Genomic DNA, 14472 nt, shown 5'->3' with positions numbered 1-14472 from the left:
AGCGTGGCCGCCATTCTTACTTTTCCTCCAATTAAACATATGTCCTTAACCATATGCGACTGCATCATTTCAGCCAGTAGTTGTTTATGGCTCAAAGTCTGTATAAAATGGTCTGATGCACAAGGTTGACTGAATGGCCTGGTCCCAGCCGGTACCTGTAATTAAAGAGAGGTAAATACAACATACATGTGTTTTTCTCCAAATATTAGCAAATCAAAGCATACAATTGCCATCTAAAAGCTCCTACTGGAGTTCGCATTGCGGTTCAGCGGAAACAAAGCTGACTAGTATCCATGAGGACACCGATTTGATCCCTGGCCCTAAGGATCCGGTGTTGGGTGCACTGTGGTTTAGGTCACAGAGGCAGCTCAGATCTGGGGTTGCTATGGCTGTGGTGTAGGCCGGCTGCTGTAGCTCTGATTCGACACCTAAGCCTGGAAACCCCCATATGCCATGAGTGCAACCCTAAAAAAAGACAAAAAACCAACAAACAAAAAAAACGTAAAAGACCCTACTAATTTCCTAACTCAGTTCTATACTGTTTTTGATTTTTCAATGGAGCTGCAATTACTGTCTCATTCACAGATCTGATGATCCATTATGATCAAACTTCCCAATCAATCGTCCCTCTAAAATGAAAGCACCTTGCTGGCAGACATTTTCATAAGAATCAAGTCATTTCCATGCTATTTATAACTTTCATAATAATGTCACTACTTGAGAAGGAAGGTCTGGGTACAAATTTCAGTGGTAAGTACAATTTTTAAAAGCGGTTCCCTGGGATTCTCCACAAACACCAAGGACCTCCTGCTTTCTCAACTGTCCACAAATCTTTTCCCACTCTTATTTTAGGTGACCACTCAGAGCATCTGTTCTTAAAATCTCCTCCCGTCCTCACACCTACTTCTTTTTATTTGCTATCTCCTCCTTATTAAAGTCTCCTAGGAACCCTATGATGGGAGGATTTTCCTGCCCTGCTGAGGACTCTGGACTTGCTCATACTGCACACAACATTAATCCTAAAGAATGATAAGTTTGGATGTGACAAGATCAGATTTACTTTAAGAAAGATCATCCTGCTGGTAACAGAGAAGGCTAACTTTTTTTTTGCTTTTCAGGGCCACACTCAAGGCATATGCTGGTTCCCAGGCTAGGGGTCGAATGGGAGCTGTGGCTGCAGACATGCGCCACAGCCGCAGCAATGCAGGATCAGAGCCAAGTCTGCAACCTACACCACAGCTCACGGCAATGCCGGATCCTTTAACCCACTGACTGAGGCCAGGGATCGAACCCGCAGCCTCATGGATCCTAGTCGGGTTTGTGACCACTGAGCCACAACAGGAACTCCAGGGAAGGCTAACTTAAAGGAATGGGCAGCAGTGACGATAGAAAGCCCTCATCAATGGGAGGCAAAGAATGAAAGCCTGCTTACATCTCATGCCTCTGGATAGTCTGTTCAAGGTGCCTGATATGTCCTATCACCTTTCCTGTTCCTGGGCTGCTGGAAAATTCCTGTTTCATAAGACTTATCACAAGCCCCCCCTCCTCTCTGACATTTTCTCTACTCCTTTTCCTGACTCCTGGTATTACTTCCTTCTCTATAAGCCAGAGGCATTCCAATGCAATTCTTCTTCTTTTTTTTTTTTTGGCTTTTTGCTATTTCTTTGGGCCACTCCCGTGGCATATGAAGAGTGCCAGGCTAGGGGTCTAATCGGAGCTGTAGCCGCCGGCCTACACCAGAGCCACAGCAACGCGGGATCCAAGCCGCGTCTGCGACCTACACCACAGCTCACGGCAACGCCGGATCGTTAACCCACTGAGCAGGGGCAGGGATCGAACCCGCAACCTCATGGTTCCTAGTCGGATTTGTTAACCACTGCGCCACGACGGGAACTCCTGCATATCTGTTTTCTAATCCATGAAAATCCATAATAAAGGTTATCTCCGGGGTTCCTGGGGGGTCTAAATGGCATATGTAAAGAGACAAATACAGTTAACTAGGACACTGTAGGCCTGGCTCACAGTAAACATAACTAGTGTTTTGTTCGATGCATGAGGCAATACGGTAATATCAATAAATATTAAATAATATCATATTAAAACAAACAAAACACCTATCATGAAAGTTCGCTCTGTCCTAACATAAGAAGACAAGCATTTCTTTCAGACATTCAGTTACAATTTAGGTAGGTCAGCATTGTGGAAGCTGTATTTTCTGGTGTTAGTTTCCTATCACCTCTTGGGGTAGTTAGGGCCCTCAAAGAAAGGGTTAGAAGAGAGGCAAAGCAGGAGTCCCCAACGTGGCCAGTAGAAACGAATCTATCGTCCACGAGGATGCAGGTTTGATCCCTGGCCTCACTCAGTAGGTTAGGTAACGAGCGTTGCCATGAGCTGTGGTGTAGATCACAGGTGTGGCTCAGATCTGGCGTTTCTGTGGCTGTAGCCAGGAGCTACAGCTCCAATTTGACCCCTAGCCTGGGAACCTCCATATGCCGTAGGTGGGGCCCTAAAAACCAAAAAAAAAAAAAAAAAATGCAAAGCAAGCATGTGGAGCTCTAGGACCTAACATCATACCCTCCTCTAAAAACTGTCCAATTAAGACAGCTCCTCTTTGGAATAGTTTCATGAAACTGACAAAGATCAAAATCATGCCACTCAAAGCAACATGGAGGGAACTAGAGACTCTCATACTAAGTGAAGTAAGCCAGAAAGAGAGAGCCAAATGCCGTATGCCATCACATATCTGGAATCTAATATACGACGCAAAGGAACCTATCTACAGAAAAGAAACAAACTCATGGACATGAAGAACAGACTTGGGGTGGCCAAGGGGTAGGGGGAGGGAGTGGGATGGACTGGGAGTCTGGGGTTAGCAGATGCAAAGTATTGCATTTGGAGTGGAAAAGCCATGAGATCCTGCTGTACAGCACAGGGAACTATATCTAGTCACTTGTGATGGAACATGATGGAGGATAATGTGAGAAAAAGACCGTATGTCTGTCTGTCTGTCTGTCTATCTATCTATCTATCTATCTATCTATCTATCTATCTATCTATCTATCTCTCTATCGACACATATATAGACTGGGTCATGTTGCTGTACAGCAGAAATTGACAGAACAACTGTAAATCAACTATAATTTTTAAAAAGTGCATTCCTTAGTTGCTAAAACATTTTTGTAAACAGTGGCTATTTCATTTTCATAAGATTTTTATTTTTTCTACCATAGTTGACTTACAATGTTCTGTCAATTTCTGCTGTACAGCAACATGACCCAGTCCTGTGTGTGTGTGTGTGTGTGTGTGTGTGTGTGTGTGTGTATCAAATTCTTTTTCTCATATTTTCCTCCAACACGTTCCATTACAACAGTGATCATTTCTTACCAAGGACTCCGACCACAAAATACTTTCATTAATAAGCACTATATTTGATTTCCCCTGAGGCTAACTTTGGTTTTTGAGCAAAAGCTATCCCGATGGGTCTCCTGAACTTTCCCAGTTTGCAAACATACAGGAATCTGGATACATAGATGTACAGATGCCAGGAATATAGATGCAAGGCTAGGGAACCGAAGGAGACTTATAAAGGGATCATAAACCCAGTTTAGAACAAGGCACATCTTAGAAAGTGCAAACCCTGATGCATTCATTACCTTAATGGTCACCTCTTTTCCTGCAATCCGGAGGGTCACGGAAGCTTGGAAGCCCTGGTTTTCAGGCATCCTCTCTACTCTCACAACCTCTTCAGGAAGCACAGAATTTCTTGAATCTTGGAGTTCAAAGCGCTGTAGAATTACAAGAAAAACATGTCACTTTCTTTTTATTTTAATATTGATGTTGGATATCCAGAAGGGTCCATCTTTTTTCTTTGCCTGGGCACACGGCATGTGGAAGTTCCCAGGCAGGGGACTGAACCCATGCCACAGCAGCAACTCGAGCTGTTGCAGTGACAATGTGGGATCCTTAACCTGCTGCACCATAAGGGAACTCCTGGAAGGTTCCATCTTAATTAGAACGGAAACTCACGCTATGTTACAAAAATAAAGGGAAAAAGATTAATGAAAAGTTTTCCCTATTTTTACAGATACCATTCTACTTAAGTCAATTACCAAAGGTGAGAGGAAAGTAGTTCCTAAAATTTACTTAATGCCAAGGAATGGAATCAGTGAATTCCTGAGCAGGTAGAAATTTACAGCCTACAGTTCTTGATAATCAAAGGTTCCAGTTTCCTAGAAAAGGATGATTGATGAGACTCTTGAAAACATGCTAAAGCAAAACAAGGCCTATATCAGTTGATTGATGGATGGATGGATGGATCTTTTTAGGGCCTCACCCTCGGTATATGGAGGTTCCCAGGCTAGGGTTCAAATCGGAGCTGTAGCTGCTGGCCTGCACCACAGCCACAGCAACACGGGATCTGAGTGACACACACCACAGCTCACGGCAATGCCAGATCCTTAACCCACTGAGAGAGGCCAGAGATCAAACCTTCTTCCTCATGGATCCTAGCCAGACTCAATTCTGCTGAGCCATGACGGGAACGCCTCAGTTGATTTCTTAAATCAACTAAAGTTAAGAGCAACCTGAAATTCATAAAAATAGAACTTCCTGGACACCATTCTGCTGACTGCCTGTGTGGTTAGTTTAACTGATTACAATAAAGTATAACGATCAATCTTCCACAGTATCTGGCACAGTGCCTTCTACAATGCAGGTTTCTCAATATTTATCAAGCTGGGTTTAAAAGCCCAAGACTATTGATTCTTTTTCCATGTAGGCCAACGATCAATGTTCTAACACTAGGTTACACCCCCTCATCCCAGCTGGTTATATAAAAAATACACATAGAGAATACAAAGAAGTAAATGCAAAAAGAGGATACTAATGAAAATTAATTAAATCCTATGCCCTAACAGCGGCATGGTCCATATGTAAAGATTAATTCATTTTTAGTATTAAACAGGCAGAAATTATTCCCCCCAAATCCTACAATACTTTTAGAACCTTATCACTCTAGTGAAAGAGCCGGAACTCAAAGAAAGAACACATCACCACTCATTCAACAGAAGGACTCAGTTCCAGAAAATACATTTTGGGTAAGAAGAGTATCTTCAACTTCAACATCCCAACTGCCCAGTTCCCGTCTTCATTTTGGTATCTTAAGCGCTCGAGACAATCATTCATTTCCCCAAACCTAAGAAAAAAAAATGCTTATTTGTGCTACCATAAAAAATGTAACAATTTGGATATGCAAACTTCCACAGCATCCCACAAGTTGGTAGGAATTACTTACATGTTGTAGACAAATAATGATTGACGCCTTAATTTTATGCAAAAAAAAAAAGGTACACCTGTATTTCAAGGGAGATTCAACAGGAAAGAAGTAAGGCCAGAGCCAAGTAATTAAATTCAGGAGAATATAGAACCAAGACCCACTAAATTTTAAGAAAATATATCTAAGTATAAAGGTATACTTTTACTCCAGCTACAGCAATGACAGTTTAATTTGACACACAGTTGATGTCAGAGCACAGAGCACTTACATTCCAGAAATGAAAACTCATGCCTTGAACCACTTGCTCTATGGGTGATGTCCTTATAAATAATTCAGGCTAAAATATTCCGGTAGAATAAAAATAGTAGACTAGGATACACTAAAATCGTACAAGAACTCAAGCTGTAAGGTGAGTTACTATTTGCTGGCACAGGAAATTCAAGGCCTGTTCATCCAAAAAAGGAAACTGAAGAGTAAAATAGACAATATAATGCGTACAGGCTACAGGATAGCCAAAGGAGAAAATCAACATTTATTCACCTTACCGTTTCATACTAATGGGTATTTCCTAGGACTTCTTAAATTTTTATTAAACAGGACTAACATCTTTCTGGATCCACTTTCTCTGGATAACTAATAATTACATTATTTGAACTGTGACGTATAATCACATAAAAGGAAATCTCAGTCACATGGGGGCTGGTCCCCAAGGCCTCCATAGTCACCCTCTCAATTCCCAATCCTGTCCCACCAAGTTATTCATTTTCTTCACCCCTTTTTCTAGGCTGTTGAGCACAAAGAAAGAGCAATTCTCCATACCATATTATCTGGCTACTGAACAAACATGTGGCCCCAGGCCCTGCTGGGCTCTTTTGCCAAAGCCCCTGAGCTACTACAACAAACCATTACCCCTGTCCTTGGGAGCAACCCAAGCCCATCCTACCCCCCCATTTCAGCAAGCAATCTAGCCACCTCCCCCAGCTTCAGCAGAGCCTCCAGGCACATACTCCTTCATGCCTCACTAGCATGAAAGCCTCATTGAGGGCAATAGCAAAACGGTTCACTCTACACCCCCAGAACCTAGAGTCGTGCATGGGGCATCGTCAAGGGTCAAAAAAGTTTCGTTCAATGACTAAATAAAATTCTTTTCCCTTCATCCTCAAAATCAGCTATATTTTCATCAGTCCTTCCTTCTTTTCCCGCTGTCAAAATAGAAAGGGCTTTCTGCTCTACTGTCAGGAGTGGATGGAAAGCCACTAGAGGTCTACTTTCTCCATCTCAGAACATGGGTTTTTCCATCACTCCAGATCAGGCACAATGGTGCGCTGGAGATGTCCTTTCCTGCTTCCTCCAGGCCACATTCCCATAAAGAGTTTCCACGTACTCCACAGACGTTTGTCCCTCCTTCCTATCAAGATGCTTGCCTCTCCCATTCCAGGAATCAAACAAAGAGCCATCTCTGGATGCCACACAATCTGTGAGTGACCTATCATCGTTTTGTTTCTACCACAACAGATTTATTTTACATAGAGTATATAATCACTGCTTCAGCTTTCTCATCACTGATTTACTAGTTGGCCCACAGATTTCTGACAGACAGCCCCGCCGCTCTGCTAGCACTGCTCCTGTTAAGACCGCCAACAATATCCTATCTGCGAAATTAAATAGCTTAGTTTTCCTCCTGTTTCCCTGTTTGCTCCTTCTCGGTCTCTGTGGTAGGTTCGTCATTTTCCTGACCGGTACCCATGAAGGTACCTCGGGAGTGGATCTTTATATTTTCAAATAATCTCATCTAGTTTCATGCATCTATATGTGCATCACTCCCAGTTTTCTCTGTCCAGTTCAGAACTCTCGCCTAAACTCCCGACGCATACATAGACCTGCCTTTCTACACGGAGAGCTAAGAGGCATTTCACACTAAACATGCACAATACTTAGGTCTTGATCTTCCTCTCGTAGTCTCTATTCTATTCTTTTTTTTTTTTTTTTGGTCTTTTTGCCATTTTCTTGGTCCGCTCCCTCAGCACATGGAGGTTCCCAGGCTAGAGGTCCCATCGGAGCTGTAGCCACTGGCCTATGCCAGAGCCACAGCAAAGTGGGATCCGAGCTGCATCTGCAACCTACACCACAGCTCACGGCAACGCCGGATCCTTCACCCACTGAGCAAGGCCAGGGATCGAACCCACATCCTCATGGTTCCTAGTCGGATTCGTTAACCACTGAGCCACAACGGGAACTCCAACTATTCTATCTTCATTATTCCAAAAAGCTTGACATCACCCTTGCGTCTGTCTCAGCTCTACTTCCACTCTTTCAGCAAAGCATAGTGACTCTACCTTCAAACTACAAGCCAAATCCAATCACTTCTGACAAGCTCTCGGCACAATCTCTCAATGAGATTACCATTTCAGGCTACTAACTAGTTTTCCCCTGCTTTCACCTTTACCCTCCAAAGCCTACTCCCTCATCTGCAACTAGAGTAAGCCTGTTAAAACGTTCGGTCACAGAAGGCATTCTGCTCAAAACCTCCTAATGATGTTCCGTCTCATTCAGACTGACAGCAGAAGTCCTTCCGGGGGCTTATAAGGTCCTGCATGATCGGACCTCCTGTACCTTCTGACTTCATCAACGCCTCACCTCCCCTTCACTTCGTCTGCCCCGTCGCCCTGTCCTTTGCAGTTGCTAGGATGCCCCAGGTGCGCCCTGCCTTAGGGCTTACTCCTTCGGTGTCAAATGCTCTCCGCCAAAGCACTTGCTTTTCCTCCTTCAGATCTTTATTCAAATGTCTTCTCTGAGAGCATCCCTTCCTCAACTGACATACTACATATTTTACTGATTTACTTGCTTGCTTGGATGATTATTGCCCTTCTCGAAAAAACATGCTTCGTGAAGACAGGGACTTTTGGTCTTTTTTTTTTCTTTTTAGGGCTGCACTCACGGCATATGGAGGGTCCCAGGCTAGGGGTCAAATCGGAGCGACAGCTGCCGACCTGGGCCAGAGCCACAACAACGCCAGATCCGAGCCTCGACTTCCACCTACACCACAGCTCACGTCTACGCCGGATCCTTAACCCACAGAGCGAGGCCAGGGATCGAACCCACGACCTCATGGTTCCTAGGCAGATTTGTTTTCACTGAGCCACGACAGGAACTCCCAGAGCACGTCCTTTAAGAGAGCCTTAATTAAAAGCTAGGAGTGATTTTATGACTTGAGAAACATGTTCTAGAGCATGAATGTCACATGATAGCACCACCAGGGGGACGAAAGACATCCCAGCCATTTTTATAGCTTGTTTAGAAAAAAGAAAAACATTCTGAATTTCGGTAATAATTTTTCCTTGCAATAGTCTAACTAAGTGATTACACTACAATCCAAACATATTTATTTATTTACTTATTTATTTTGCTTTTTAGGGTCGCACCCGTGGCATATGAAAGTTCCTAGGCGAGGGGCTGAATCGAATCAGAGCTACAGCTGCCAGCCTACACCACGGCCACAGAAACGCGGGATCCAAATTGTGTCTGCAACCTACACCCCAGCTCAGGGCAACGCCGGATCCCCAGCCCACTGAGCGAGGCCAGGGATCAAACCTGCATCCTCATGGATACTAGTGGGGTTTGTTTCCACTGTGCCACTACAGGAACTCCTGAATGGATATCTAATTCAAATGTAACTATCCATTAGTTTATGTAAGAAACGAGGTCAGGAAATAATTATCATTTATCAAGAAAAAAATATTGTATGTATATATGTACCTTCTTGGTTTGCTGCTGTAATAAATATCTCTATTCTTTAACTCAACATTTTCCCCAAATTCAACAATATTTCCTTAATTTTCACCTCTTTTAATTCAAAATTATTTGAGGATATATAAAATTCTTTTCTTCTGTGAAATGAGCTTGAAAACACAGAGAAACTTAGAATAACGAACAGGCAACAGAGTGCCACAGAGCAAATCACAAAAAACTTGCAATTATTGATAGATGGTTCCACTTTTAAGGACAGAGATTTAATATTCTAATCTGGTTGTATGCATAAGCGTGTTATGATCTTACAAAAAGGAGTTTCTTCATTAGATGCAGACAAATGAATTTCAACCACCTCTCCTTCCAACTCTCTACTGAGGTGTTAAGCTCTTCACATAATTAAGGCAAAGAAAGACAATTGCCTTTTTATTCCTATATGAGTAACAAAATTCCCTTTTTCCTTTCAAACGTTACAATCAGATGTGAAATAATTTCTTTTGTAAAATGGATCCTCAATCAGTGTTCTATGTTCCCCTTAATTATAAAGGTCAAATAAGGGCTAAACAAAACGAAGCAGCATGGATTACTTTCTTTAGATAACTCAACTCTTTAAAGGTAGTCTATAGCTTTATAGAATTGGTATGACTAATTTTGCAGTTAGGGACCAGAAACACATCAACGTGTTTTCTTTGTAAAAATGAAGACCTTTGGCCCTAATGGACTTTACCTAGACACTGAATCCTTCCCTTGGTTGTGTCACCAAATAAAAAAAAAAATCCCTTTACAGTACTTCATTTGATCAGAACGGTGACATTTTCACTTACCCCAGTTACTCTTGCTCTCAGTGCTTTGTGCTGATGGTCATCTAAGGAGCCCGTCTGGAATCGCAGCCTTTTTTCTTAAACGCTAGGTGCTCTGTCTCAATGGCCAATGCCAACTTAGCTCAGATGTTAATTAAATCAAAGATGAGCTCTAGTTCTATTTTTCAGAGCCTGGAATAAACCTTCCAGGGAACTACACAATCAGAATGCTAATGACCTGACGTCTTGAACCTATGAATTCATTTCACTTCCAAATGGTGCTTCATTATCCCCTTAATATCCTTTCACCTCCTCCTGCTGCCCCCCTTCCTCACCTCCCCCCACAGCAAATCTCTTTTTCCCTTTTATCAGTGGCTCCTATTTCACTATCTCCAGTCCTGATTTTTTTTTTTTTTTTGGTCTTTTCTCTTTTTAGGGACACACTTGTGGCATATGGAGGTTCCCAGACTAGGGGTCAAATCAGAGCTGTAGCTGCCAGCCACAGCCACAGCCACAGCCATGCCAGATCCGAGCCACGTCTGTGACCTATACCACAGCTAAAGGCAACACTGGATCCTTAACCCACTGAGTGAGGCCAGGGATCGAACCTGCAACCGCATGGTTCCTGGTCGGTTTTGTTTCTGTTGTGCCACGACGGCAACTCCCCTAGCCCTGCTTCTGTTCTCTGCTGTCTTTTATTTGCCTCTTTATAGACCATCATTTCCCCCTTGCTTCATTATGTGGGTTTTTTTTTTTAATTTGGATTTTGTCCCTAACTATACTTTTTAGTATCTATAAGGAACAGCTTTTTGTTTGTTTTATTTTGTTACTATTATTATTGGCATCATCAATCAATGAAAATGTTGTTTCTTGGGCTAGCGGACATGTGAAATAAAATCTTACTGAAGTAGTTAGATCCCACTGTCCCATCCTTCTGAGCCCTTCTCACTATTCCTAGCGGTATAGACAGTACTTCTGCACTCCCAAAGACCCTGCGTAGATTTTGAGATGAGAGAGAAACAAACATCATTCCATATGCCAAATTCTGGCCTCCAGAAAGGGACAGGCCTATACCTCTGACCACAACAGCTTAGTGAAATCTCCTTAGAAATCTGCACCTTGAACCAAACTGTATAAGAAAAACAAAAGCTGTCTTTCCTAAAAAGGAACTATCTGGGATTAGTCAATGAACCTCTGCAACAGTTAACACTTAAAAATATGTAGTTATAAGATACCATATAGTGTGACTGGCCTTTAGAAAACTCTACCATTGAGTTTCTGTCATGGTTCAGTGGAAAGGAATCTGACTGGCATCCATGAGGATGAAGGTTTGATCTCTGCCCTCTCTCAGTGGGTTAAGGATCTGGCGTTGCCGTGAGCTGTGGTGTGGGTCGCAGACACAGCTCAGATCTAGTGTTGCTGTGGCTGTGGTGTAGGACGGCAGCTGCAGCTCCAACTGGACCCCTAGCCTGGGAACTTCCATATGCCACAGGTGCAGCCCTAAAAAGACAAAAAGAAAAAAGAAAAAACAAACAAACAAAAAACTACCATTAACTATGCAAGTGAGGAAATTAAGTTCCATGTATTATATACCATACATGACCAAAAACTGAGAATTTTGTTAAATGATAGCTCTATAATAGCAATTTTCAGTTTCATATAAAATGCTTGCTTTTCAAATTAATAATTTAAGTCACAGGCAGATAAGATTTAACTTAGTGTTATATTAGATATTTGCTTTTAAAATCTTTTTATTTTGAAATGAGTTAGAGTGGATAGTCCCTTTTTAAAATTTATCTGGAAATAATTTCAAACTTGTGGGATAGTTGCAGGACACAACTGTACAAAGAACTTTTATTTCACCTTCACCCAGATTTCAATGGGTAACATTTTAGCACCTATGCCCCTCCCCCCACATGCATGCACGCATTGTCATAGGACTTTTTCTGAACCATCTGAAAAAAGCTGCAGATATCAGGTCCCATAACCCTAAACATCTCATTTCCTATTTCCTGAAAACAGGAACTCTGGGCAATATAATCACCATATAAGCTTAGAAATCAGAAGGTCACTCTAATGGAACACGACAACCCCACCCACACACCCTACTCAAGCTTAACCAGCTGAGCCCACAATGTCACTCTTTGCTATCTGGTCCAGGATCCAGCACAGGAACACATGTTGCATTAGCTATCCTATCTCTTCATCTCTTTCAATCTGAAAGCGTTCCTTTTCTAGGCTTTTCTCTGTCATCACGTCCTGGACAGTTCTAAAGAATACAGGTCTTTCACTCTGTAAGATGGCCCTTGGTCTACACAATATTTCCTCAAGGCCAACGTCATACCGTGCGTTCTCAGCCAGAATCCCCAGAAGTGATGTTGAGCCCTCCTGGTGCAACACTTGGGAGGCACAGGCTGTCATGTGGACCCAGCTGGTCAAGCTGGTGTTTACTGTAAAAATACCATTTTCCTGCTTTGCAGATAATTGGGGGGCGGGAGGGAGGGGGGAAGGGTATATTATTGGTTCCACCAATATCCTGTTCCTCATGGAACCTCCACCTCCCGGCTCCTTTGATGACTCCTGTGTAAACCGACCACCAACTCTGAGGGTTGCAAAATGGTGATTTTTCTATTTCTCGAATTCCTTCTGCATTTACCAGAATTTCACACTAAGGAAGGGCGTTTGCATCTCCCTCCCATGTACTTATTTATTCATTTCTATCAATATGGACTTATGGATCCCAATTTTATGCAGTGGGTTATAACTAATTACGATCATTATTTATTTTGATGCTAAAACGGTCCCAGATTGAGACCAGTGGGAGGCACGTGAAGCTGGCTTCTCTGTCACGCTGACATGTCAACATCATTTGCGGAACGTTTTCTTACTTTTTGGCGCAGGAAGATGGCCCAGGCTCATCGTGTACTTTCCTTGCTCCAAGCCTTGAATCAGCCCTACTTCCAAGGATAATTTGTTCCTTTTAGGGAAGCAGGGTATTTAGAAACGAATGTCTCAGCACGTAGCATGAGCATCGCCATGGGAGTGCCACAGTGACCCTCTCAAGTGCCAGAGCTAGAAAATATGCATATGTAAGGACACACACACATACACACACACATTCTACACCTATTACCACAGGTTTATATTTATTGACAAAACCCAAGTGCGTATCAATTTCTCCAATTCTAACTGAACCCCTCAGGGTTCTTTCTTTCCTTCCCCCCTTTCTAGGTTTACAAATTCCTTCTCGAACAGTGAGAAGCAGAGCGCTCAGCCTCAATACATCCACTCATTTGCCCAATTGGCTTACTTAGTCCCTCAGTGTAACCCAGCTCTCAACCCCACCAGCCACCTCCAGGTTTAATCCCCATCGCTGGAAGGGGATGCCCATGCCTCCAGGCCTGGAAAAGAAGAGACGACAAGACAAGGGAAAGGAAGAAAGCTGGAGAGAGAAAAGTAGGACAGAAGGGTAAGCGAGAGATGAGAAGGGACAAGAAGAGAAAATGGGAAAAATAAAGCAAGAAAGTGAAGCAGATGCTTACTTTTTTTTTAACTTTTTTATCTTTCATTTCTTTATTTTTTCTACTGTCCATCATGGTGACCCAGTTACACATACATGTATACATTCTTTTTTCTCACATGATCATACTCCAGAGACTTTTTTTTTTTTTTGGTTTCTTTCCTATTTTATTTTTGTTAATGCATCAGGACAAACAAATGAACCTTGATCTTTATTTCAAAGACTATTAAAAATTTGTGTGTAATATCGGAGTTCCCGCTGTGGTGCAGTGGGTAACGAATCCGACTACGAACCATGAGGTTACAGGTTCGATCCCTGGCCTTGCTCAGTGGGTTAAGGATCCGGCATTGCCATGGGCTGTGGTGTGGGTCGCAGTCGAGGCTCGGATCCCGCGTTGCTGTGGCTCTGGTGTAGGCCAGCGGCTACAGCTCCGATTTGACCCCTAGCCTGGGAGATCCATATGCCGCAGGAGCGGCTCAAGAAATGGCAAAAAGCCAAAAAAAAAAAAAACAAAAATGTGTGTGTATATACATATCACGCCAGATACTTACTTTTAAAACACCTTCCACAGCCATCTTCCCTTCAGGTCCCAGTAAAATTCCGTAGGGGTAAAGCCACTGGATTGCATGTTTGATTGACATCATAGGAAAGGAATCCTATATAGGGGGAAAAGATATATAGGAATGAAGAACCTCTAAAATAGTCACAGAGAGTTTAGGTGAAATGAACATCTGACATCGACATTTCTTTATAAACAATAACTAACAGGTTTCTCCTTTTTTCCAGAAGTCTTACAAAAGCCAATATCCGCTGTTCCCTCTTCTCTTCCTGTTCCACACCCTCTCCCTTGGTAAATGCATTCACTTCCCTCTTTGAGCTGCCGTGTAGGTGTGGATGGCTCCATGTCTCCATCTCTGGTCCTGCTCTCTTTCTTCTGCTCTAGACTTAAACTCTCAATTGCCTGTTAGCTATGACTCCATGGATGCCCCATAGACTCCCATTCAGCATGTCTGCAACGACACATCTGAACACAGTTCCCTGACCGACTCATCCTCACGTACCATCATGTTTCCCTTATTTTTCATCTGAGTTGATCTCACCCACGTACACCTAGCTTTGCGGTGATAACT

At 42.8% G+C, this 14472-nt stretch overlaps 1 protein-coding gene across 2 annotated transcripts in view; it reads right to left on the bottom strand.

The window, feature by feature from the left end:
- Nucleotides 1-14472, bottom strand: part of VWA8 (von Willebrand factor A domain containing 8) — a 392083-nt gene that overhangs the window by 305636 nt on the left and 71975 nt on the right. For both annotated transcript variants that reach the window (XM_047755719.1, XM_047755720.1), the window contains 3 exons: nucleotides 13894-13998; nucleotides 3654-3785; nucleotides 21-155 (listed from right to left, as the gene is read on the bottom strand). In XM_047755719.1, coding sequence (XP_047611675.1) covers nucleotides 21-155; nucleotides 3654-3785; nucleotides 13894-13998 — 372 coding nt within the window. The remainder of the gene's footprint in view (nucleotides 1-20; nucleotides 156-3653; nucleotides 3786-13893; nucleotides 13999-14472) is intronic.

This window comes from Phacochoerus africanus, chromosome 13, assembly GCF_016906955.1.
Source record: "Phacochoerus africanus isolate WHEZ1 chromosome 13, ROS_Pafr_v1, whole genome shotgun sequence".
Classification (NCBI taxonomy): domain Eukaryota; kingdom Metazoa; phylum Chordata; class Mammalia; order Artiodactyla; family Suidae; genus Phacochoerus; species Phacochoerus africanus.
Note: the sequence above shows the minus strand (reverse complement) of the source record. Positions and strands in the feature narration are given on the sequence as shown.